The sequence below is a fragment of the Podarcis filfolensis genome, assembly GCF_964270895.1.
Source record: "Podarcis filfolensis genome assembly, chromosome: 10".
NCBI lineage: Eukaryota > Metazoa > Chordata > Lepidosauria > Squamata > Lacertidae > Podarcis > Podarcis filfolensis.
The window spans coordinates 3,327,283-3,354,600 of NC_139612.1; the positions used below are offsets into that span (position 1 = coordinate 3,327,283).

At 43.8% G+C, this 27,318-nt stretch overlaps 1 protein-coding gene across 1 annotated transcript; it reads right to left on the minus strand.

Moving 5' to 3' along the window:
• Positions 1 to 606: 606 nt before the first annotated feature.
• TM7SF3 (transmembrane 7 superfamily member 3) lies at positions 607 to 27,318 on the minus strand. The gene is made up of 12 exons (XM_083575215.1): positions 26,327 to 27,318; positions 13,879 to 14,036; positions 12,480 to 12,630; positions 11,688 to 11,808; positions 10,530 to 10,695; positions 9,972 to 10,149; positions 9,747 to 9,833; positions 8,587 to 8,667; positions 6,919 to 7,071; positions 5,967 to 6,064; positions 4,789 to 4,951; positions 607 to 4,222 (listed from the first exon to the last, which is right to left on the minus strand). Exons 1-12 carry the CDS (start codon positions 26,436 to 26,438, stop codon positions 3,960 to 3,962), a joined length of 1,731 nt encoding a protein of 576 aa, XP_083431341.1. The 5' UTR covers positions 26,439 to 27,318; the 3' UTR covers positions 607 to 3,959.

Here is a 27,318-nt window from a genome sequence, read left to right on the forward strand (position 1 = left end):
GGCCAATTCCATCAGAACTTGGTGGCTGCCCACAAAAGCCCTGCCACAAGTGTTAGGCCACCACCACTGGCGCTGCCAAATGGACTTAATCCCTTTGGGTTACCCCTCAGAAGAGTCACAGGACAGGAGCGCCACTCATCTTGATTCCCAACCACCATGAAGTTTGCACCAAGATAGACTAGGGGGCTGAGGTCACCTGGGTGAGAAGCAGGAGAATGAGAGGGGTTGAGTGGGTAGGTGTGATTGAAGAAAGGGTGTGTGGTACAATCAGTATGCAATTATGGTGTTGATATTGTTATATAGCACTTTATGAGATGTTGCTAGCATGTCACTAGCACACACCTTGTAGCATTTATATGAATTCCCAGTTTGCATATTGTAATGGATTGTATGTTTGGGGGGTCATGGGTTGGGTTGTTTTTACCATTTTAATGTTTTTTATATGCTATAACCCCCTTTGGTACTGTCTAGTAAAATGTTAATAAATACAAAATAACTCCACCTTTCTGGTTCCTCCCCCCCAACCCCTTTAGTGGTCCCCTAAAGACTTTTTATTCTGCTAAATGTTTTAATATGCACTTTATCTGATGTTAAAACAAATGAACGCCATTTTGTAAACATTTTTATTGCAAAACTGCCTTTGAGAAATTGCCCTAAAATGTTGGGATAGAAATAAAGAAGTACGACCAGTAACCATGAAATGCAATATATGTAGTAGATTTAAGGACAGAGTTTGAGAGGCCATCAACTAATACCCCAATGGCACACTGATGCGCATTTGATCCTAATGCGCAGGAAGTTTCTATACAGAAGCCAGTCACTGCTGTAGTAGTTACATATTCACTTACCTTGCAAAGCAGGAATTGTATTTGCCATTCCTTCACTTGGAAAAACACATATAAGCTGCCTTCCCTTCAAGATAAAAAACATGAGACAGAATGAACTCAGACACACAGATGAGTCCCTAAAGGGTAACATACACAGGGAGATCATACAAATAGCACACCTTTCAAGTACACCTTTATTATAAAAAGGAGTAGAAAATGGGTTTGTTTTTTGTTTCTTTGCATTGTAAATAATGGCAGTTATAAAAACCAAAGCAATTGGAACTAGTTGCTTTATAACAAAGTGTGGCCTAAGCAGCCAATATGCAGCAATTAATTCTCAGTACAAAAAGGTCAGAGAGCTAGTAAAATGAAGCTGCCCTTGACAGAAGGGGACACAGTATATTTCATCTACAGCTTCTACTTTTCAACATTAAAATGAAAGTAATCTCTGTCTAGTTGCCAAGAACTATGGACTTTTCCATCTTCTTTCCACCACCAACTCTGTTGCTTTCAACTGTCAGCCTTCTTGCATCTAAAAATGGTTTAGGTTAAGTATCAAGGTTTGTTTGACACAAGAATACCCTACAGCTCTTCAAAAAGCTAAATAGCTTAAGGTGGAATCCAGCACCCCACAAATTGACTTCACATTCTTCCCCCTCACACAGCCCAATCCATGCATTCTCAGAATAGATTATGGGGGTACTGCAGTGAGTTTGAGAAGGTGAAGTCCCATAGTGCAAGCAGACGTTCATCTTGTTCATGGATATAATCCAGTTTGAACATATGTGGGAGTTGCTGGGATGAAACCTGGAGATCCACACAGTACCTTTAAATTCCTTGATACATACAAGGCGAATGAAGCAGTATCTGCCTTGTATCCCCTTCCTGATGTACAGAGCGCATGAGGCCTTGTTATGCGAGGCAGGGAAGAGGTGAATATCAGAGCCAGGAGAGGAATGGACCGGCTCATCTCCTGCACATGGAGAACTGTAAAAGGTGCAATGCATCTCCGGTTTCTACCTAGCAGCCTTAGGGGCCTGAGATACAAATAAAGCATATTTAAAATTAGGTAAGTTTAGATATGCACCTTCCAAGATGTGCTCTTGTTTAGAAGGTGTCCTACCACAACAGCTTTCCTGGACTAGGAGTGAGTGCAGTCCATGCAGTCTGCCAACAAACCTTCTACCCACCCTGCAACACCATTATTGCTAGAATATACAAATGGCACAAGCAGCAAACAACTCGAGCATCAACATGGAATGAAACAGATCCTCATTATACAGACAAGTTGTGTTTGAACAGAAAGGGGAGATAATAGAAAACAGTCTTCTGTTCTTACACCACCTGTCTGCAAAAGAAAATACAGATTATGCACATAGTGCCAGGTTCTGCAGTGATGGGGCTCCTCCACCTTGGATAGCTGTGTACATCTACAGGCACAGCTTTTAACGCTGCAACAATGAGAGGACAAACACACCTGCTCAAGTTCTCTCTGCTGGCTGCCTTCTGAAGATCAGGAACCCCAATTCAAACACTGGAGGAATCTTAAAACCCTAACCAAGCCAGACACCTCCACCAGTTTCCTCTCCCACGATGAAAAAAGCCCTGAGAATAAGACTTCTGCCTGGGTGCACATTGACTAATGCAATCACACACTTCAGGTTTAAACTGGATGCTTATCATGCTTCACGGCACTTTTGCTCCCTGCACCCACACAAGTGGTTTGAGCAGTTCATTACAGGAAATGTGTTCGTCAAATAAGGTACTGGTATAATGTTCAACTAACTGCTTTACGTATAACTGCATTACTCCAAGCCAAAGGGTTATTATTGGGGAGGGCCAACTGATAAGCTAAAGAGGCACAGAGGCAGGGGCAACTCTGTGCGCGAGCTGCAAAGCTAGGAGTAAATGGGTATATGGCCAGAAGCAGGTGTTTAAATGGTTCCATTTTTTCCTCTGCCTGCAGAATCCTCTTCTCTGAACTCGGTGTCCCAAATAGAGGCTTGGGGACCATCCCACTCCCACTCCTCTAAGCCTAGAAGTGACATCATGGCTGAGGGTGATCTGGTCTGGACTCCTAGGCAAATTACCCAAGATCTGCCCTTCTTTCCCCACCCTCAAGGCTCTGGAAGCTGGCTGCCCTAGATGTCTGCTACATCTTTCTGAGCAGCAGTGCCCCCAAATGCCTGCAAACTGGGTTTAGGGGTTTCTTTTCTTCTCAAATATTAAAAAAGGAGAGAGAGAAAAAATCCAGTGACAATTAGTGTAGTGGCAAACACTTCAATACGAAAAGGAACTTAAGCAACTGAAGTGCTGTAAAGGCTACTCACTGTGTCTTGCACCACTGATCCTAATAAAAACAACCCTCCATTTCAAAGTGCATCAGAGACTATCCTTTTTTCCAGCCTTAGCAGCCACCACTCACTACAACCAGATTAACAGCCTAGTAGAAAATTGAGCGCTAAACTTTCAGAAAGCTTTTTCTCCTCTTGGGTGTTGGAATCAAAATTACTTGATTTTCTCACACACAGAAAGTGAATGCAAGCTAACCTGTTAAAGGATCAAAAAATATTTTAGTACAGCTTGACATCTTAAAAGGTATTGGCTAGCAGCAACAGTGCAAGTTTAGAATGAATAGTGCCACAGTCAGCAAGAGGCTGTTTTTCCATATGCAGTCAGTCTCCAATTATTCTCCCCCCCTTCCTGCCATAGTCTGTACAACAGAAATGATTGTTCACAATGTGGCACTTGTTAAAAGGGTGTACTGTGCTTGAAGAGAACCATGCGTGTGCTTGAAGTGTCCATTTTCCATCTCTCAGGATTTTGAAGTTGCACACCTGTCCATTACATTCTCTCCCCATCTTACCCACCCATCCCCATATTTTCACACATTGCACATACGTATACTCCATCCTTGTGGCGAACTACCAACAGATGCAAGTGCCTGTGTGCCACAGCAAACAATCAAGCAGGACTACTATAAGTAAACTAGTGTTGATCTTCTTCCACTTCATTCTTATTTCTGTTTAGCAAGGCAAGGTGAGAGAGGAAGTTCTCAGCACCACTGGGTGTCTGCTGGCTCCAGAAAAATCTCTGCCTGCATTTCCCAAGTCTTCCCAGCTGCATGACAGTTTACAAGAGCAGTGGTGTTCTCTCCCCTGCTGGCTGCTCCTTTTGGAAAAAGTCCTTGATCTGAGATAGCTTGCTATGAATTCTTTCTTTCAAGGGAGGGACGTGGTGACTTGGATCTAGGATGTTAGTTATCCTGCGCTCTCTTTCACGCCTCCATATCAGGTAGGGATGTGGTGGAAAAGGGGCTTCGCGTTTCTCTCTGCGCAGCTGTATCGTTATTCCTCCAATGGCCAGCATTGCCCAGACCGCCAAGAGTATGATGTCTGCAAGATGAAGAAACCAATAGGTAAGTCTCGACTGAAGTGGGATCTCTTCCTTCTCTTTTAGTAAGCAAGACCAAGACCTCATTTACTTATCCAGGCCAGTTTTCCTTTACAGTTTCTAAAACCTACACCTGCTTTTTGAAATCCATCTTCACATCTACTTTCCCCCACAAAGGCCTTGGAACTGCTACTCTGCCCCACACCCTCGAGCGATTTAAGATGTTCCATAAAAGTGTGAAAAGGAAGACAAGTATGCTGCCGAGTCTTGTCTGAAGGGACAAGGTACGCAGTATTCATCTCCAACCAGGACAAAACACATGCCCCTCTCTCCTTCCCCTTCGGCCAAGACCCAGAAGCTTGGGAAAGAGCAGCATAGTCATCCAGTGCAGCGCTAAGCTAAGTGTATCTGCAACGGCACTCTTCAGGCACAGTTCTTTTCTGTCCTCTACTTTAACATGAGCCTGCAAGCTTTTTGGAAGCACTCATGGTTGCTACTAACTTCTCTTCTGAGGTTCTCAGTTGCAAGCCTCCAATCAAGGAATTCACTCATCTGGAGACACACTTACCGTTACGCTGAAAGGGCACATTGGTGAAAGCTCTTTTGAAGTTTTCATCTAGAATCCTCCGGAGCAGGTCGATGCTAATGTAAGAGAGACTTGTGTACAAGTAACACGCTGTAGCCAAGACTATGGTGTAGGACCCTATGATGCCACATGTCAAGATGTTCAGCTAAAGAGAAAGAACAGACTGTGAATGGCTTTGAAAAGAGGCTGGTCACTATCTATGAAGGTAGAAGATTGCAAAGCACCATCTAGACAGCTACAAATTCCCTATCCCCAAATTAGTGCTTCGTAGGGGTTTTTTTGAGCATGGCTTTCATAAGGGAAAACTACTGTAGGTTCCACTGTAGCTCATGAAGACATACAGAACAAAAAGTTAAATTGCTTAGAAATGCAGTTAAGCAGAGGCAAAATGTAGCCAGGCTGAGCCAATGCAATTCACCAAGGATGGGTCATTATTAACAGAAACTGTCCTTCTACTGTAAGGTATACCTGGAGCAGCGAACAATTACAGTAATAAAAAATTAAACATAAAATAAAGTGGGGCTGTGGGAATTGTGTGGGTGGGTGGGGGAAAGAAAACATAATGAAACAGGAATTCATATATCAAAAGCTTGCCTCCGGCAGCTTGTCTCCCTGGATATGTAACATATGCATAACAGAATGTAAATGAGAGGGAGTAAGCAAGCACTAGGGACGCGGGTGGCGCTGTGCGTTAAACCACAAAGCCTAGGACTTGCCAATCAGAAGGTCGGCAGTTTGAATCCCCGCGATGGGGTGAGCTCCCGTTGCCCGGTCCCTGCTCCTGCCAACCTAGCAGTTCGAAAGCACGTCAAAGTGCAAGTAGATAACTAGGTACCGCTCCAGCAGGAAGGTAAACAGCGTTTCTGTGCGCTGCTCTGGTTCGCCAGAAGCAGCTTAGTCATGCTGGCCACATGACCCGGAAGCTGTACGCCGGCTCCCTCGGCCAATAAAGTGAGATGAGCACCGCAACCCCAGAGTTGGTCACGACTGGACCTAATGGTCAGGGGTCCCTTTACCTTTACAAGCAAGCACTGGTTTTTCACAACTATGTCCAAAAGGGGAAAAGTTTAGTTACAGCATTCTGTCCACCATCACTCCAAAATGTACAAGAACAGAAGCTGAAACAATTACACTTTAAAAAAATCAAATAAGGTACTTACAACTCTGGGGTATCCAACAAAAAGTATTGGGACTATCAAGGCAATGCAACAGAAGGTCACCCAGAATACTGCATCATCTTGGAAAACTTTATAGTCTCCTGTGAAGGTCAAGTCAAGTCAAATCATTTTATTATAGTCAATGACCAGTATCAAGACAAAAACACCAATTACAAAATTTAAAAGCTCAAAACAAGATAAAATTGCATACACCTTAAAAAAAGCAGATCTGGGTGGTCATTTATCTGTCAGAAAGGAAACCCTTCTGACCTAGAAGTGTGTGAAGGCATCAGATTAATGTCAGTTAAATGCAATTCCAGGTGGCATTCAAAGTCATTTATCAATGTTCAAAACCGTGCCCACATAGGGAAGTATCTTGAAATAGGCATCTGGAGGCCAATATCCCCAGTCCATTATTTTGAGAGAAGTAATTGCATTTAAAGGGATGACTGAGGAGCAAACTAATTGCCAAGTGTTGGCTGCAATACTTTCATCCAAGTGGATTCTTGTTAAAACATTTGCTGAAGTATATCTGAACTCCTATTAGACAACCAACACAAGATTTGCCATGTTTAGAAAAATAATATATAAAATATAACCATTCTTACACAAGTCTATTGTAAATAATACAGAACACTTTAGAGTGTAGCTTCTTTTTATGTAGCAGTTCTGCCTCTACGACATTAGTATACAGGATAGTTTTGCTGCAAGCCACCTTGGGAAGGTTTTGCCCTGAAAGGTAGCACATACATTTTTGAAAAGGACAGAAATTAAATTGGCAACACTCTCTCTTTTAATACAATATTTTTGCTCTCAGAAGTGCAACTGGTAGCGCCCTTCTCTTCAGACCTAAATCAGTGGAAAGCAAAAGACAGCAAGAGTAATCGCAACACAAAACTTCATAAAGTAACAAAGAATATTCACATTTCATAGGAATCATAACTATGTGACATACCTATTGGAGTGAAGAAAACTGTAGAGGCGACAAGGAAGCCCAGCACAAGCCCCACAATCAACATGCAGAGGACCACAAAGCCAAATCGCCACCAGTAAGCGACCAAGAGGAGACCTCCAAGAACTCCAGCTACTGCAGTAAGACCAAGGTTGACTGGGATGACCAAGGAAGGAGAAGAAGAGGGAAAAGTGAGGTTTGTTTCTCCAACATCACCCACGCCTGTGCAAATGCACTTTGATTTTTAAAGAATCCATGCCAACACATTCCCGGAAAGGTAGCTATGTCAGTTTGTTGTAACAAACAAGGAGCGTTAGAGAATGGTAGAAAGACTAACACATTCATTATGGGATACATTTTTGTGGACTAGACTCTGGGGTCCCAAAAGACTTAGTTCTGCTAATCAAGATGACTCCTGCTACATGTTGGACTCCTCCATACTGGTTTAAAAAGAAAAGGGAAATTAAAGGGTTGCTGATTAACCATGTTGCCCAAGTAACATTTTGAGTAACCACAGCAGTGCAGGATCATTCATGGGAAATCAGCAGCTACACAGCACTAGAAATAAGAATAACAGAAATAGTAGTAGTAGTAGTGAAGGTGGTGGTGTTTATTTATATCCTGTCTTTCTCCCTGACAGGGACTTAAGGCTGCTTCCAGATAAAATAAGAACAGCTAAACAATTATGAACGTAACTTGTAGTTTTAGCTACTTATTCCATGACTACCTGTGGCCCTCTCATTAATCAAGAAATAAAATAAATATAATTTTTTCAAGGCAACAATGGGATTTACATTTGCCTGAATTTTTCAACTGGCTACATGAGAATGTCAAATAGGATTCTGAAACTACTAGAATAAAAAATTATCAGCCTCTATAAAGAACTGTGTATCTGTTATGCTAACACAATTCATTTGGTATCAATATGCAGAATTCTGCTACAAAAAACAGAAATAAATCTTGGTTGTATCTTTCTGCATAGTTTATTACACTTTATCTTCTTTCCAGGATTTATTTTTGTTTTGCTCATCATGGCAAAGGGTAAAAAGTTATGCAACATACTGAATCTTTACCAAAACAAAGAAAATAATAACTTAACCATCTATTTGGTTTTGAGTGTCAGCAGCCACCGCCCACATACTTTCACACATATCTTCACAGCAAGAAAGGTGAGAACCTTTGGGTTTTTTTTTTAAGTGAGAGTTAAAATATTCAGGAAACTGAGTTCTGAACTTGCACATGCCATGCTGTTTCTAGAGGGCAATGGAACTGAAGCATATACACAGCCATGGCTTATGGACTCAAACTTCTGCAGCTCAAACCTTTAACTGAAAGAAATGCTGACAGATTTATAGATGTAATGTGGACTTTGCTTTCTCCTAGCACAAATATTAGTACCAGCTTAAGGAAAAAACAAAAGTCATTTCTGTTGATTCTAATGCATCCTTAAATCTTAGCCATGCACTGTACTGCACCTTTCAGTATTACTTGAAAAGTCTTCTTTAGTCACTCTTCAGTAATTCAGGAGTGAGAGGCAACTGTTAATCGCACCAGAAAGGTACACAGCATCAAGCTGGCCAGCTGATATTAATAAGAGCACCTATGTTCTAATGCTGGTCTTCAAAGAAACATTTCCAAGGTATTAATAAATCCATACTTGTCTCTGCTTACCATCATAACTGAGAGCAGATGTTCTCGAAATGGTTATGAAGAAAAAGAATGCCGTAAAGATGAAGCCCATGAAGAATAAATCTAAGAGGGGAAATTAATATATTTTTAAAAACAGTATTTTCTGGGTTTTGAATGAGAAAGGTCTATTTGGATTTAAAAGAGTTCTACAAGGTCACCACCCCACAACCTGGGCATGTAACCTTTACTGCCATGACACCTATATATGTACAGGGACTCAAAAGCTGATAAAGCCCACTGTCATGTCCTTGAATAAGCCAATGAACACTTTTTGAGCCAATGGAACCAGCAAGAACCATTCTGCAACACCAATGTATTCCTGCAGCTATGTGACTTCACCTTTTTTTTCAACGCAACAGCCCCCCCCACACACACACACTGGGTTGTAACTGACCATTGATCATTCCTGATGTGGAGACACTGCAGAATTGCCTGCCATAAAAGAGGCCACCTGTAACTTCCAGCTTTGGGGTGGCCTTTGACCAAATCACCACAGATTAGTGACGTGGTACTCATACAGTAACACAGCGAGTATATAATTCTCTTTCAGTCTTTCTAAAATGGGTGGGGAGGTCTTCCTTTTCAGGTGCAACTAAAGCCACAGTTGCATCGCTGGCTTAAATTCAAGCCAGGAATGCAAATTAAGAGATCTTGCATTCTTTCTTACTTTTACCAACAGCTTGAACTTTTCCATGCCCCTCATATACAATACCAGGGCCGGAGAAAGGGAATGTGGTTAGCCCAAAAACAGCCTGATGAGCCAACCTCAGATACCTGGCTATAAGAATTAAGTTTGCTTTCTATTATAATTGGGGAAGGGGATAAGCGGTGCCTCTGCAATCCCTATTTTGGGCACACTGCTCTCTATTTTTGTAATAATAATGCTGATAATGATATTATTAATTATTATTATTATTATTATTATTATTATTATTATTATTATTATTATTATTTACTTGTACCCTGCCCATCTGAATGGGTTGCCCCAGCCACTCAGGGCAGCTTCCAACAAAATATATAAAAAAAACACATCGTAATGGAGCTCATCAATTAAACTAACCTGCAGGGATCAGAACTGGCAAAATGCAATTGTGCTGGGAACCAAGACTTTGTAAGACATACACTCTCTCCTTAACCAGTACCTGTTTTCCAGAATCTGTGTCCATGAAAACAGATGAAGAGGCCAAGGACAGCAAGCACGGTGAAAAATATTTTGGTGGAGAGTCTCTCTGCAGAAGAAAAGAACATTTCATGATATGCCATTAAACAGGGGCAACGGTGTGCAACTTTCATCCAAGGAATGACCACCATGTCCCCTTATGTACATTGAGTTGGGAGGATGATATAGATACATTCCAATGACTTACTAAGAGAGGAACAGTTATCCACCGAGCCAGAAAGGCTACACATGTATGTATGAGCAGGCACATAGGCAGCAGAGGTATTCCACAGTGGATCCTTTACTATGACATTATAGATCACTCCTTGTCCAGGAAGCGAGGAGAAGTACAAGTCAGTTTTGTCTTGGTTCACTAAGGTCATCATCTGTGGAGGACATATAAAGAGTAAGGGAACAAAAGAGATTGGTTATGTACACATGCCTTACTTTTCCCACACTCAAGTTTTAGAGACAAGTTGGGTGTTGCCTCTTAGCCCTCTGAATTATTGAAATAAGGATAACCCACCTTTTGACTGAAGAGTCTCCTAAGACAGTTGACATACTGGAAGCCATAGAAAAACAACAAAACGCAAAAAGATTCTAGCACAATAACTGTATGAAATATCATTAAAGCAAGTCACCACAAACATGGACTACAAAAGGCTTCAAGAAATCTTCATTCAAAACGGACTGAAGAAATTAGCACAGTCACACCACGGGATCTGCAGAGCGCCACTCATTCACACACTGAAACTGCACAACTTACTTTAGTGCCATGCCTTCTGATGCTTTGCACTTCAGACATCTTTCTCATGTGGCTCACAAACGATGCTTCAGACAAGTCATTCTCTGGCAAGAAATACTGATAGACTTCATAAGATAGTCGCCACCTAGAGCTACTGCCCAAATCACACAATGGTGGGTTTGTACCTCTGGAAAATTGCAGGGGAGAATATTTATTTGAACTTGTTAGGCTCATTTTCACACTTCGCTTTGAGGCTAGAGTTTGTAGTGCCAATAGCTACTTCCCTCCCATACATTGCAGAACGGTTTAATATATCTTATTGTGATCCACAGGCAAAAAGCCTAGCTCCAAAGTTACAAATCACAATAAATAACCGGGAAATTCTGTTTCACAAAACGTTAAGCTGGAGCCTCTTCCTTCCCATCTACTACAGATCCATTATTAAAGAGGCTTGGAGTGGTGGGTCATTACCCAATCTCAAGAGGACTGCAAAGTTGCTACTTCTACCATTAAAAAAACCAAAAACCTGACTGCTGATAAAAGAAGTACTTTAATTTGGGGGTATTTATGTCAGCTTGTTAATTTAGCAGAATTAATATACCACTTAATCATCTATAACCTCTCAACGGTTTAGTGAGGTTGTAAATTTGTTATTTTAAAATGTTGATAAAATCAAATTACAAAAGCAAGTTAACCTAAAGAATTATCAAAATATAAGTGAAAACAGGTGCTATTAAAAATATACACAATAAAATTACATGTCTGGGTAGGCCTGCTTAAGCAAACAAAAGCAAGCTACCCAGAATTGTTATTTTATTATGTATATGACTGAACATATAATTACTTCAATTACCATTTTCTGCCATTGCCTTTACATTTATTTGCAAGTCTAAGGGTTAGAAGTCTACATTCTTCCTTACCCCCACCCCTTCTGACTAGAAGAACTGGCCTTGATTTGCCCCAATATGTCTGAATTAAAAAATCATAGATTGCATACTGCCAGTCCTCTGGACAAAAATGGCTAGTCTAGCTCTGAAAACCACCTTAATTCCTTCCTTTCAGGCTACAGAAAGTATGTATGCCTTAGGATTATGATGCAGACTCACCTAAAACAACTTTGTTCGGAAGTCTAGAAACACAATAACGCATATAGTCACCATCTAAGAGGAAGATACATACCTCACATATCCTAGATTTGCTGGGGCAAATTTAATGTGTGTCTCAGCCAAGTTATATTCTAAATAAATATTGGGGTCAATTTCCAAGTTAAATTCCATGTTGCAGCCTCCAGGGATTGGATCTAAACAGAAAGAGTCAAATGACTTCAATAAAAAGGAGTAACACATTTTCAATCAGCTGTTAAAGTAAGATACTGTGTCTTATGTTCACTGCTTTTGTGAATGGGCTCCTGTTGCATGAAGAGTTGTTACTCAGCCGGTGCAATCATAATGGCAGCAAAAAATGGTTTGCAACTCAAGAACCAGCTTCATGAACATGCCATCTCCCTGCTCCCACCCCAGACCATGGTTCTGCATTATGGATCTGCCTGGCCAAGCCATGGTTCCTTCAAATTGAAGGAAAACCATGACTTGAAGTGGGATTGCACTTAAAAACTGGTTCTGAGAGGGAGTCCAAAGTGACATACGGTAGAAAGCGTGGCGCTCTCAAAGTCTGCCGGAGGTTCTTGAGAAGCTGAGGGGAGTGAATTAAACAGCTACAGGCCAGGAAAATTAAAAGCTCAGATAAAACTGGATGAAGAAAAACAACGGAGGAGGATTTTTTAACGGGATGAAAAGAGAGCAAGACATGACGTTTTGCATTTCTGCTTGATTTCCCAAACCTTCACTCTCCTCTATGCAGGGAGACTGGAAGGCACAAAATTTGTATTCCACACAGGAGCTCAAAGAGGATAGCTTGGAGAACGCCACACATTATTTTGACCCTGACTGCAGGAAAAATAAGATGGCTTACCTCTTTCAGCATAAGAGAAAGAAACAGCTGTGCTCAACACCTGGTCAGCACCCACAGCTTGCAAGTACCACGTACACACTGTCTGCAGAGGCCGAAGGACAGAAACCAGTCCTTTGTCTGTCCCAGCCCCAGAGTTGTTGCTGGAAGGTTTCTAAGAAGCAAAGAGATTAATGAGTACCTCTAAAAGCTGCAACGTGCTAAGTTTATTTTTGTGCATGCTCTCATAGATTGCAGGGTGCTGGTCCAATTGCCCATTTTGAGAGCAATCACTAAATCCAATTGTCAGCTACTGAATCTTTGACAAGAGCCCCCAGGCAAACAGGGATGTTGGGCTTTCTGCAGATGCAGCAACAGGGAATTGAAGGGCATCAGAGTTCATGAGATCCCACTGAACCTACCTATCCACGCTCCGTCCACACAATGTGTCCATTATTCCACTTGATGCTGGGTATTCCAGATGCAAGTGAACCAAGTATTAGATCAGTGACTAGGCCTGGGTGATATATAAATATATCACCCAGGATGGGTATGAGGGGCAGACCGTCATGACAGCTTCACTCTGCAGTATATCGCTGGTGAAACCGCTGCCACTCCCGAGTCCTTCTGCCACCAGCGCCCAGCATGCCAAGGGAAAAAGAAGCTCCAGCCTGGCACTGGAGACAGAGGGATTCAGGAGCGGTTTCACCAGCAATGTTCTGCTGAATGAAGGCATCATGGCGGTCCACCCCTCATACCACCACAGAGGGAGAAGCAATCTGCATTGCTTGTTCCTCCCTCCGCTTCTTAAAATTGCTTGGCGGGGTGGGGGCTCCGTTAGAGTGCTCCCCCTCCCCAGCAGAGAGAGCCCTAATTGTGTTCCTGCTTGCTTGAGATCAGGATCAGGATCACGGCTGCTCAGCTGGGGAATGCGAAGCCCAGGAGGCTCCCCAGTTGAGAGATCGCCCCCCTGCCCCTGCTTGTTACACCCCAGGAGGAAAAGAGACAGCCCGCCTGCACAGACGAAGGCAGCCCAACGCACAGAGCCTGGCAAGCTCCATGCACTTGGGTATTGCTGCCTGGTCTGTCTTCGGGAAGGGGTGGCCTGCCGGCTTGCCCAGCCCCAGCTCAGCTGGAGGCAGGAGCTTTCCCGCCCCCCAGCTGAGCAGCAGGCTGGGGCCAGCTGCATTGGCCCCAGCCCGCGAGGCGCTGAGTCAAAGCACCTCAGCTCCCACAGTGAGAGCTGTGGCACTTGCACCCTGTGCCTCACTGGCTGCGGCCAATTCAGCTTCTTTCAACATCCCGGTTCATCACCAAACCGCGATGATGGCCGCTGATACACCGTGATGTTGAAAACCCAACATCGCCCAGTCCTGACAGTGACTGAAACATCACAAGGGCTAATAAGCAGTAATTCAGATACCTTATCAAAGGAGATAGTCACATTCTTGTGGTGGGTGTGGATCTGAAAGATAATGACAGTCACATTGCTGTCAATATTCCTCAACACTGCTTCAGCTGGAATGGTTTCGTTCAGCAACACATTCTTAAATTTTCCCAAAGAAAGCTCCAAGAGAGGGCCTGCATTAAAAGGGGGAAAGCAAGTGATACTGGTTAGTTGACTTGAGTAGATGAAGACACACAGCTAACCAGCAGCCTACAAGAATGGAGGTGAAGTTGACTGGTCAAATATTGTCAAGAGTGCCTTGAACTGTCTTTGTTTAAATGGTTGCCTTCCTTTTTCATCAGCCCTCCAGAAGTCTGGGTCACAAGGTGCCACTCTAGAACAGGCACCCCCAAACTTAGCCCTCTAGCTGTTTTGGGACTACAATTCCCATCATCCCCGACCACTGGTCCTGTTAGCCAGGGATGATGGGAGTTGTAGTTCCAAAACAGCTGGAGGGTCGAGTTTGGGGGTCCCTGCTCTAGAAACTCTAGTGGGCCAGACTTTGGAGAGGTCAGTGAGCCTTCTAGTTCCAACTTCTTCCTTCTGAAATAAGCCACATGGCCAAGCCTACGCTGGTTATTGTGTTACAACTGCATGCAATTCTAATGTGGCCAGAGTGGAGGAACCATGCTTCATGACAAAATAACACAAGCAACCATTATATTAACACAGGACACAACTGCTGCACCACTGCATTCCCTGAGTCAAGGCATGTTCACTCTGTAAAGTTTTTCGGAAGGCTTGGAGTTTTCTGCAAGGCCATCAATTTGTAAATACAAGAACTTTCTTTGCTACTGTTACTAATCACCGTTAATTGACATTTTTAGCCAAAATTCAACTGACAGTGGAGCATGTTTTTGACCAGTCAAGAGCTAGCCCTATCTTAACCCAGATACGCCAGCAGTCAAGAGCCGTTTTTTGCTAGAGTCAGAGCTATTTAACTGGCCTCAGCCATTTTTCCCTCATAAGAAACAGACCCTACCAAAGTGGGATATGGGTGGGAGAATTTTGGTGAAAATTTTAGGAGCTTTCGGGTGATTACCTTAATAATGTTTACAAGGTGGCTGAGAGGTGTGGGTGCTCTCTTAACACTTAAAAAAATTACTTGTGTTGCTTTTTCTACAGGGCTCCACAATCTCCCTGGCCAGCACACTTCCTGAAGCACTCATGAGGGAAAGTCATGAAATGAATGTCCTCAGCTGGGAACACCATTAACTACATCAGTCGGGGAGGCAGAGGAGTGCCAAAGAAAAAGGAGCGTCTGCACTAAGTAGGATTGGTTGGATGTAGCCTGTTATTATAACCAAAGTATCCTACCCCAAAAGATCTGCACAAACCAGTTTATCTGACTGCATTATTCTCATTTATTTATAATTGCCTAATCATATGGAACTAAATTACATTATGCTGTAAGGACCTTTAATAAAATCTTAGAATTGTAGAGTTGGAAAGAACCCTGAGGGTCATCTAGTCCAACTCCCTGCAATGCAGCATCCATGCCAGATGGCCGTCCAACCTCTGCTTATAAACCCCCAAGGAAGGAGAGTCCACTACCTCCCAAGTGAGACCGTTCCACAATTGAACGGCTCTTACCGTCAGAAAGTTTTTTCTGAAGTTTAGTTGGAATTTCCTTTCTTGTAACTTGACGCCATTGGTTCATGTCCTACCCTCCAGAGCAGGAGAAAAGGGGCCTGCATAAAAGTGGCCGCTTGTGAGTAGAACACACGCAAGTTGAGGGATGCCTGCACTCTCAAGATCCCTTAGCAGTTCCTCCATTAGACCAGGGTTAGCCAACATTGTGCACTCCAGATGTTGTTGGACTAACTCCCAACATCCTTCACCACTGGCCATGTTTACAGGGGCTGATAGGAACTGGAGCCCAAGAACATCTGGAGGACACACCATTATCTACCTCTTCATTGGGGCTTTAGTCACTTATGGTCAAATGTCTTTTCTCAGCTCCACTTCCATCTCCAACCTTTCAGCCCTTACAACATGCCACAAAACCAAACAATAATGATTTTTAAAATAATGATTTTTAAAGAAGATGTTGGGATATTACTGTTTGATATACTAGCATTTTTTGAGTTAAGACTTTAAGAAATAAAATTTGCATTGATTACATAAAGAATTAATTGAAGGCAGCCCTGTTTAGGGAAGTTTTTCATGTTTGAAGTTTTATTCTGTGTAGAATATTCCTGCATTATGAATGGTCCATGGCACCTTTAAGAAAAAGAGGTAGGATTAGGCCAGGCATGGCCAAATTTGGTCCTCCAGCTGTTTTGGGACTACAACTCCCATCATCCCTAGCTAACAGTGGTCAGGGATGATTGAAATTGTAGTCCCAAAACAGCGGGAGGGCCAAGTTTGGCCATGCCTGCATTAGGCCAACCTTCCATTTTCCTGGATCAAGTGACTTTTCTTCTTTAAGTTCTCAAAGTTCTTAACCTAGCTCAAGGTTGTCATCTGAACTAGCCAGATGTTTAACTGATAATCAATCACAGCCAGTCAATCCTTTGAAAAAACAAGACTTGAGAGCCGTCTTGTCCAAAAACGGAAACTACCGTATTTTTCGCTCTATAAGACGCACTTTCCCCCCTCCAAAAATTAAGGGGAAATGTGTGTGCGTCTTATGGAGCGAATGCAGGCTCCATGGCTTCAGGGATAGCCATTGAAGCCAGGAGAGCAAAAGGGGTCGGTGTGCACTGATCCCTCTTGCTCTCCTGGCTTTGCTTCGCTGGAGAGGCGCTGCACAGCTTTCCCTCTCTGGACAGCGCCCCTTCAGCGAAGCGGGAGGAGAAATGGAAGGGGCTCCGTTTCTCCTGCCGCTTCGCTGAAGGGGCGCTGCGCAGAGAGGGAGAGAATTTTTTTTTCTTGTTCTCCCCCTCTAAAACTAGGTGCGTCTTATGGTTCGGTGCGTCCTATAGAGCGAAAAATACGGTAGACATTCTGTTTTGGCAACTGTAACCTTGGTTTAAGGAGCGTTTTGGTGCCTAGATTATATAGCTGCGTTTCTAACACTGCCAACCTCAATATAAAAACATGGGATATGCAAACATTGTGGAGAACACAGAACATCTCCCATTTATGTTACTTTTCCAAGGTTCTTCTTTTCACACTTCCTGCTTTGGTCTGGTTGTGTGCAACAAGTACAGAAAGCTCCGTTGTGGGTTTGTCCTGTGGCTCTTAGGTTGACCTAGACCTGCACAGCCTCCACCCCCTTATCATCAAACAGGCTCCACCCATGGATTGTGGCTTGTGCACCCGCTTCTATCTGGCCATTTCAGGAAGGTGGCAAAAGAGAGAGAACAGGAGGTTCTCCATCCAGTGTATGGCCACATTACAATGGTTGGTCATATTTCTTTAGCTACATACACCTCACAATAGACTCAAGGCAACTTACAAACATAAATTTAAAAAATTATCTAAAATACAATAAAGACAATTTCATACTTTAAAACCAAGTCAGGTAAAACAGAATTCTGCTCTTTGCAGACTAAAGCAAGTTAATTTCTATTTCAATTTGGAACTGCACAATTTTAAACATACAGACTATGTTAAAGGGATCTTTTCTCTTCCTCCCCACCAGTTTAACCCTGCTCTTCTGAAACCTTTGAGATCTGAGGCATTTATAATTCTTTCTGAGAAGTACAAAGCAGTCCTTAGCTTCAAAGAGTTTATGATGCCTTAAGGTGATGTTATGTAAGCACTAAATACCGCAAGAGCAATCTTCTGCCTATCTCTCTTCAAAGGATAGATGCTGCAGAGAACAAATTAATCATTACTTTCCCAGCACACTCATCACAAGCACATGACAAAGCTTTCAAAATAGGTGTGAAGGAATATTGCAGCACATAAAATGTGAGTGTAGGTCATGAGCTGCATTCATACATTGGTACAACGCTGGCATCTCTCTCCTCCATAATAATTACAATTTTATCCTTCCACACCTCTCTTTTGAGCAATTTAACAGGCTGGTTGAGCGTATTCATTTGCCTATTGTCATGGCTCAGCCAAAAGGGCTGTGCATTTTGCACAAATCAAGAGGCATTTGGATATTAGTCACCTTTCCTCACCCCCTACTTTGATCAACTGCTTTGGCAACAGACCACAATTTCTGTATTCATGAATGTATACCCCCCCTTCCATATTGAAAATAGCTATCTATAATCCTGGTAATGAACATGTGAGGTTCTGTTGTTGGCATCTGTCTGTCTTGGGAGACAATGGGGGAGTGCGCCTTTCACTGTCTTATGCTAGATGGGGATGTTTGGAAAACGTGTTTTCTTGAAGATCTACTAAACCAAAAGCGGAGCTTTATTTTCATTTAGTGAGACGCTTATTCCAGCCCTTTATCACTTTTTGCTTTGCCTTCACTGTGGTTAAGAGAGGTGGCTGGTGGCCTTCAATCACTATTTGATTCCAATAGCAGATTCACATACAGTGGTACCTTGGGTTACAAACTTAATTCGTTCCGGAGGTCCGTTCTTAACCCGAAACCATTCTTAACCTGAGGCGCACTTTCGCTAACGGGGCTTCCCACTGCAGCTGCGCTACCGGCGTGCAATTTCCGTTCTCATCCTGGGGCAAAGTTCTTAACCCGAAGTAACTACTTCCAGGTTAGCGGAGTTTGTAACCCAAAGCATTTGTAACCCAAGGTACCACTGTATTAGAAAGAAGAGTTCAGAAACGAAGTGAAAGCTGTTAATGGGAAGGATGTCAGTCATAAAGATGAACGTATTACTGAAGATGCTCTTTTAATTTCAAACTGCTCCAGTAACTGGCAAAACAGGATGTTTCAAAGAATGGCAAAAATATATTTCAAGATTTATCTGGCAGGCAGGGAAATGGAGGATAAAACATAAATTTTTGATAAATGCTAAAGGAAGAGGTGGATTTTCCCTGCCAGATTTAAGACTATTATGAGGCATCCTGTCTTTATTGGTTAAAGGCGTGGTTAACATTAAAAATGTGCAAATTTTGGATTTAGAAGGACATGATAATAGATTTGGCTGGCATGCATATTTGTAGTATGGAAAAACTGAAATACATAAAGGTTTCATGAATCTTGTCGTTAGGGAAAACTTATATAAAGTGTGGGATAAATACAAAAACTTGCTGGAAAGGAAATCACCATTATGGCTGTCACACATAGAAACCATAATGGTGAAAAAACAGAAATATGAGTGATGAATGGGTAACATATAGAGATTTGCTAACAGAAGGGGAAGGGAAGATCAAATTAAACAGGTTTGAAGAAATAGCAGAAATATTAACGGGTTGGTTACAATATTATCAACTTAAGAAGTTATTTAAGTTGGGCAAATATAGTGGCTTTACAAACCAAACCTCTCAGCTAGAAAAGGACCTGCTAGAGAAGAATCAAAAAGTAATGTCTAAAATGCTATTAGAATGGCAAGCGAAAGACGAACAGATGAAATCATCAATGATACACTAGGCAATGTATATAGGACTTAATAGTGAAATGGCAGCATGGGAAAGATTGTGGAATGTGGATTTGAAATTTACAGCATGCTCTGCTCTAAAAGAAAATTACACGAAATGATGTATAGATGGTATCTGACTCCTACTAAATTAGCAAAAATGTATGTCAGAATCAGATACCCGATGGAAATGTAAAGAGGAGGGGTACCTTTTTCCATATGTGGTGGTCAGGCAAGGCAGCAAAAGCTTTCTGGGGAATGATTAATAATGAATTGGAAAAAAATGTTGAAGATAACTTTAGTTAAAAAAACCCAGAAGCTTTTCTTTTAGGTATAATTGGTGGAGAGTACCCAAAGAACAGAGGAAGAGATTATGTATGCTACGGCTGTCTGATTGATTTATGCCAAGAGATGGAAAGAAGAAAGAGTTCCAATGAAGGAAGAACGGCAATTAAAACTGATGGAATATGCAGAAATGGCAAAACTAACCAGAAGAATAAAAAACCAAGAAGAGAGACTTTTAAAAACAGAATAGGGAAAATTTATTGATTATTGGAAGATGTATTGTAAACAACCTAAAACATTAGCAGGATTGACATAAACACCTGCAGTAAGAAATAATGAAAAGGGAATACAAAGGGGAAATTAGTAAAAAGTTTTGAATGGGATATGCAGTAGCAAAAGATATAAAATAGGTAACCACAGAAAGGAGGGGAGGGAAGTTGAGGGAAATGCAGATTGATTATGTAAAGATTTTGCTTTTTTTGTTAAAATATTTGTAAAATGAGAAATAAAATTAAAAGAAAAAAGAAGTGAAAGCTTGCATCATCGCTATGTCTTATTTTATTTTATTTTAGTATTACTTGAACCTTATCCAAGCCATGTGATTCTGAGGGTTGCTGTCTGAGATCAAGGGCAGTTGTAAATTCATTGAATTTATCAGCTCTCCTTAGTGCATAAGGAAATTGCTGGATTGGCAAGCATAGTCTGGAATGAGAGCCACTTCCTTGGTGCCTGCCTCTTCGAAGTCTCTTGTACACAGGAAATGCCCTACTTTGGGCTTGAACTGTGCTGGTTTTTCAGAGAACAGCTACTTTATACAGCAGTTTCACGCTGCTTTAAAAGAGAGAGAGAGATAAATACTTTATCCAGAGTCCCTGTCCTTAAATCATGAGATGTTAAACAAACCAGAGTTTCTTTGCTAAAGTTCTGGGCTACCAACAGTAACAGTTGCTTATAACCTATTTGAGTGTGAAACATTTTTAATTTTGTTAAAGTTGACAACTGAATCTTGCTCATTAAAATGGCATGAATCTTGGCATGACACATATTTGAAACACAGCACCACAGAACTCTGTGTGAGAGACCTTTAGTGAACCAAATAATAATTTGTAGATCCTCTTCCTGTTTGAAAGTGGATAACAACACATAATACTTGTACATAGCTCTTCATGTGAAAACATGCAGTGAGGAATGTATTTCACAGAAATGTGATAATGAAAACTAAAAGGCACTTTGAGGAATAGAGTGTTGGTAAGGGGCAGTGCAGGCAGATTACCACAGCCAAGGAGCCATTTTCACATTCAAGAGGAGTGACCGACAGGATTTCGTACCAAAGAAAGGATTCTTCTTTTCTGTATTGCACCACTGCCCAAAGTCAAAGGACAAACTAGTGCAAACACTTGTGCAAGGCATGACAGAAAAAGTGCTTAGTTTACTTCAGGGACTGAAAAGCACACTGATCTTATACACAAAATATAATCCCAAGGGGAGCTAGGCAATGCAAAACCCCACTGCAAATAATGAGATTTATTCAGAGTCACACAAGTACACAATTACTCTTAAGATCCATTCGTTCTAATGAGCCAGATGCATACCTAACTGATTGGGGATGGTGCTCATTATGTTTCAACAAGACAAGATATTTTCTATAGCTAACATAACAAGAGATACTATTGAATTTGGCCTCAAGTGACTTCGTACCAATTGCACTGTCCAAATAAAGCACCATTCTGTTAGTAAAGACTACTTCGTTCCACATTCTCTGCTTTTCTACTTGACAAGGGTTTTCAAAGATTCACAACACTGAAGGCAAAGAAAACCCTTTACAGTGTGGCTGTCACATTTTTTTCAGTTGCTCCATATGCTTTTGTTGATTAATCTGTGAACAGCCTATATAACCCATGTGCTCTGAGCAAGGCATAATTCTGATTAGATTGTTTTGGAACGTGAGTACCATTTGTGAAAACTGCTGATCAATACACTGCGTATCATATTTGAGTGACTGTAGCGCAGTTCAAAAGCACATCAAGTACAAGTAGATAAATAGGTACCGCTCCGGAGGGAAGGTAAACGGCGTTTCCATGCGCTGCTCTGGTTCGCCAAAAGCAGCTTAGTCATGCTGGCCACATGACCTGGAAGCTGTCTGTGGACAAACGCCGGCTCCCTCGGCCTACAGAGCGAGATGAGCACACAACCCCAGAGTCATCCGCGACTGGACCTAATGGTCAGGGGTACCTTTACCTTTTTAGGGCTGCATTTATTTCGATAGTTCTATGAAGTGAAATGACATTAAAATCAGACCTGGTGTTAACACACAGCAAGATGAGCAACCTGCTCCTGCAGTGTCCACATCCCTGCGTCTGGTAGCAGAACTGCTACACATGAACTTTGTGCAAGCACGTCTCCCCAAAAAACCAGCACCAGAGCGTGCAACAGATAACGAGTGTGATCACACCTGTGGTACAGTGCAAAACAAAGCACTATGTTGACTGAGGTTGAAATTGCTCTTTGTCAGTCCCCCACAATCCCTCTGATGAAGTTGGTAGGAAGCTTAAAGCCTCCATTGCCACAAGGCTTTATAACTTATATACAGGCAACAACCAATTTATGCACGACCAACTGAGGTGTAACTGCTCACATGTAATAGGTAATGGTAAAGGGACCCCTGACCATTAGGTCCAGTCATGGCCGACTCTGGGGTTGCGGCGCTCATCTCGCTTTATTGGTCGAGGGAGCCGGCATACAGCTTCCAGGTCATGTGGCCAGCATGACTAAACTGCTTCTGGCGAACCAGAGCAGCGCACGGAAACACCGTTTACCTTCCCGCCGGAGCGGTACCTATTTATCTACTTGCACTTTGATGTGCTTTCGAACTGCTAGGTTGGCAGGAGCAGGGACCGAGCAACGGGAGCTCACCCCGTCACGGGGATTCGAACTACCGACCTTCTGATCGGCAAGTCCTAGGCTCTGTGGTTTAACCCACAGCGCCACCCGCGTCCCTGCTCACATGTAATAAATGGCCCTAAAAGAGCCCAGAAAGAGCAAAACAGGCACAAAAAACAGTGCCTAGCAATCCCACTTTGCAAGTGCACTTCTAGGAGCCCTGGCACTGACTGTGGAGGCTTGTGGAGAGTTGGAGTTTAAACAAGGAGGTTTGGAGGGAGCAACTGTGGTGGAATTTGGCATCTGGTAAGTGCTGCTGATTTTCAAAAGAGTTTTTCAAGGGTTTCCAGAGGTTTAGAGGGTGTTTGCCAGCTTTTTCAATGGTGTTTCAAATATATGCACTTTCACTTAAATGCATGGTGCCTCGGAGCGTAACCCCCGGAGCGAAAATTGGGAGCAGCCTGTACCCTTCATATTGCAACAGAAATCGAAGTAGTTTACATCTCCCAAAAAGAAGCCATGTAAGAAATGCAGAACAAATTCTGTACGCAAAACCAAATACTACTGCTATTATAAATTGCTTCCCAGCACACTGCATCCTGGATACATCGCCCAGGACTGGTTTGAGGGCCAGGGTGCGATGGCGCCTTCAGCAGGCAGTAATCATGGGTGAAACTGCTGCCGCTCTGAGTCCTTCCACTCAGTGGCGGAGCTTCTTGCTCCAGCACTGGGGGGGGGGGGGCGGAGAGCAGGCGGGGGGGCTGGTGCACTTCCCAGGGGGAGTAGCACGCCACCTGCGGGGGAGCAGCTGCGATGGTACCCCACCAGGATCGTGCTGCCGGGGTCGGGGTGCTCCCCCCGCACCCCTCTTCCTCTGCCAGTGCTTCCGCTGCCTGTGCCTGGCGCACAGAGGGAGGAACGAGCTGCATGAGCCCTGGTCCCATGAGGCACTGGGTGAAACCGCCATCCCTCCTGCAGAGTTTTTGTAGCTGGAATCAGTCAGGGCCCTGCCCTCCCGGGCCAGGTAGAAAAAGACCTGCAAGGCAGGGAGCAGGTTTTCCAAGACTCACAACCAAGATGGTCTATGCCAGCGGTTCACAACCTGTTGGTCCCCAGATGTTGTTGGACTACAACTCCCATCATCCCTGAGCTCTGGCCTTGCTAGCTAGGGGTGATGGGAGTTGTAGTTCAACAACATCTATGCAGTCCAGGGGTTGACACTGCCTGCCAGCTTCCTCAGTCTCAATGTTAATCCTTGTAGGGAGGAGGTTGGGGGCAAACTAGAATGAGCTGAGCTCCTATTGCTCTGTCCCAGCTCCTGCCAACCTAGCAATTTGAAAGCACACCAGTGCAAGTAGATAAATGGGTACCGCTGCGACGGGAAGGTAAATGGCGTTTCTGTGTGCTCTGGCTTCCGTCACGGTGTCCCGTTGTGCCAGAAGCAGTTTAGTCATGCTGGCCACATGACCCGGAAAGCTGTCTGCGGACAAACACTGGCTTCTTCGGGCTGAAGCGAGATGAGTGCCACAACCCCAGTTGCCTTTGACTGGACTTAACCGTCCAGGGGTACCTTTACCTTATCAGTTGTATGTGCCTGCCTAAAGTTAAGGTAGTAGCATAAAATGGGCAGCTTTGCTGCTTTTGCCATCTTAGGTCAGGAATGAGATGGCATTACACAAGTCAAAAGAGAGACTTAAACATAAAGAAATAATTTGCTTTAAAATACCAATACAGCACATAGTTCAACTGTGGAATTTGCTCTCACCAGAAGTAATGATGGCCACCAAATTGGATGGCTTTAAAGGAGGATTAAAAAACCTCAGAGGATAAGGCTATAATCTACCTCCACTGTCTGAATACCATTTCCTCAGAATCACAAGTGGGGAGAGAGCTGTTGCACTCAGGACCTGTTTTCAAGCATCCCATAAGCATCTGGCTGGATACTGAGAACAAAATGCTGGACTAGATGGGCAACTGGCTTGATCCAGCAGGGCTTTTCTCCTGTTCTTATTTTTTTAGACTCTGGTTTTGTTTTTGTTTTTTGGAACTGGAAAGCAAATGAGTCTCTCCATGTGCATTTCTTTTATTTGTCATCAAGACAGTTCTGGAGAGGTGTTAAGATAAGATAGAAAACCTATCCTTCCTGGTGTAACCAGTGGCTCAGACATGGTTCCAAAATTCTATGAACCGCAACAGAGACTAAGCTGCTTCTGGCAAAACCAGAGCAGCGCATGGAAACGCTGTTTACCTTCCCACCAGAGTGGTACCTATTAATCTACTTGCACTTGACGTGTTTTTGAACTGCTAGGTGGGCAGGAGCTGGAACCAAACAATGGGGGCTCACCTCATCATGGAGATTTGAACTGCCGACCTTCCACCTTCTGAAGTCAAAGGAAAAGCAGTTTAGGTTACCAGCTGTGTACAGCATTGCAAAATACCATGGCCCTAGAATAGTCACATTCTTCAAGCTGTAAGAATGCTCCTTGCTTCTAATATTAATTAAGTTGTTCTTCTGTAGACCATTATCAAAGCTCATGCAATATTGCAGCAAGAACTCTGACAAACCAGTGAGAGCTGCAAAACTAGTTTGATCATTTACATATAATGTAATTGCGTCCAATGACACATTTGCTGCTGTTCCTTCTGCATTATCCACAGAAGAGCTTAAGACTTTGTCTCAGCAATAAAAGACATGCTTGTTCATCAGCTCAGGGAACCAAGAACGCTGCACAGATGCCAAGGCACATGACTCAAACTATGAAGACACATGACCAGTTCTTCTGAAGCCTACAATTCCCATGACTGCTTTGATTCCATTGGAAGACAGCTGACATGGGTAATACAGGCAACTAATGCCTATATTCCCATTGCCAGCCAAAACCAAGGAACCCCCTCCCTGGCTCTCCTCTGCAGCTTCCTTGAGTCTTTATGTCTGGCTGGATTGGGTCCTTGGACTCCAATTCCTTCCGCTTGCCTGGATCTCGGCTAGAGGGAGGTGTGTTTGTGAGTGTAGTTTTTGTGTGTTTGTGAGTGCCTGATGTACCAAGGTAAAATTTACAGCCATTTATCTGCTCACTTTTGCCTCTGTCCCTTTCCACCAGTGGTATGGGGTTCCTGGAAGGGCATGCAGCCCTGAAGCCAAAAAGGGGTCTTCCACCCTGGCAGTATATGGGTTACAGTTTCTTCATACATAACATTTTAAGGTTTACATCTTAGGGTGTGTGTGTATATATATATATATATATATAGGTATATAAACGCCCCCTCCAAAAGTTTCATGTGACAAACACACATGAGACAGTGAACCATATGAAGGAGCCAGGTTGAGAGGACACCTGGTGGCAAACTCAGGTTTGTTGTTGCACAATGTGCAAAACAGAACACAGTACCGATTACATAAAGCAACTCTCCTTGCACCCATTTGGGGGGGGGGATTTCCCTTTGCTTTAACTGAATTAAGTAAACACAATCAACATAGTTTCCATACAGAGCCCCGAAAACCCAATCCATACACAACAGCAGTCCAAGACGCACACAGCCTGCTTTGCTGACCGATTGTTGAGAAACAAGACAGCCCTTCCCGGCTTCCACACTAAGATCCCTTGGGAAGGAAAGCAGCTTTAAGCCACGGCCACTCCAGCCAAGATCCAGCCCAAACTACGTTAACTTCGGGCATGCAACAGGCATGGGGAATGGAGGACCGTTTCCCAGAAACGAAAGCAGATGTGGCACCATCTAACTTGTCCGGTCAGTGAGCAAATCCAGATAAAGTGGGTACAGGATTATTATATAAGTATCAGCCTTTGTGGCCTTACCTGCCGCGGCGTCCTCTGCACCTTCGTACCTGTAAAAGCACCCGAGCACCAGAAAGAGCGCGAGGAGCCCCATGGTGTCTGCCGCCTCTCCGCGCGCGAGACGGGATCGCATGCACACGAACCAGGACACGGCACGAGCCGGGGGGGGGGATGGGGGGGCGGCGGCGCAAGCGGGCTCTACCCCGGGCAGCAAGCGCGGAGTCGCATCCCTGCTCCCCGGCGCGCCTCCCTCGCCCTGCAACGCGCCGCGATGCCGAAACCCTCCGGCCGCGCAAGAGGCCAGCAGGCGCTCACTTCCGGGGAGGGAGCCCTTCGCGCTCCGCCTCCCTTTCCCGCGGGGCAGGCAACGACAACCCCCCCCGCCGCCCGTCCCGCGGAGTTGGCTTGGCCAAGGGGCCGGGGCGGCCGTGCAGGTTGCAGCAACCCTCCTTCCCCAAAAGGGCAGCCCGCTTGCTTTGTTGGCCTGGGAATGCCGCCGCCGCCTCACCCAAAATGTCAAATGCTTGAAAATTCAGTTCACCTTAAAAAAAATAAAAAGGCTTGCCTGCTTCGAGAGTGTGGAGGGGAATAAGTAACCCGCGAGCAACTGGGGTGGGAAGGGGGAAATGCAGCCTTGCATGATGGAAAGAAAACCTCTTGGCGTTTCAGGTGAATGGGCAGGGGACGAAGGAGCAGGCGAGACTCGAGGGACCGAAGGGTCTACTATCTAGAAAACCAGGGGGGCAGATGGAGCTGGTGCCTCGGAGCCTTGGGGGGCACGGGCGTAGCCATGGAGGGGGGCAGCCAAAGTGGTTGAGGTTTTTTCAGGCGATCTGCCCCCTCTTGGCTACACCCATCTTGGAGGGGGCCACCTCCCTCAAAGTGCCATTCAAATCGTGTATGTGCAACAAGTCTTGTGACCGATTGTGCTGGGTGGGGCTTACCCCCTGAGCCGATGCGCAGGTTCACGGGCCCTGAAAGAGGCTGGTGGGTACTCATTAGAGTTGCCATCT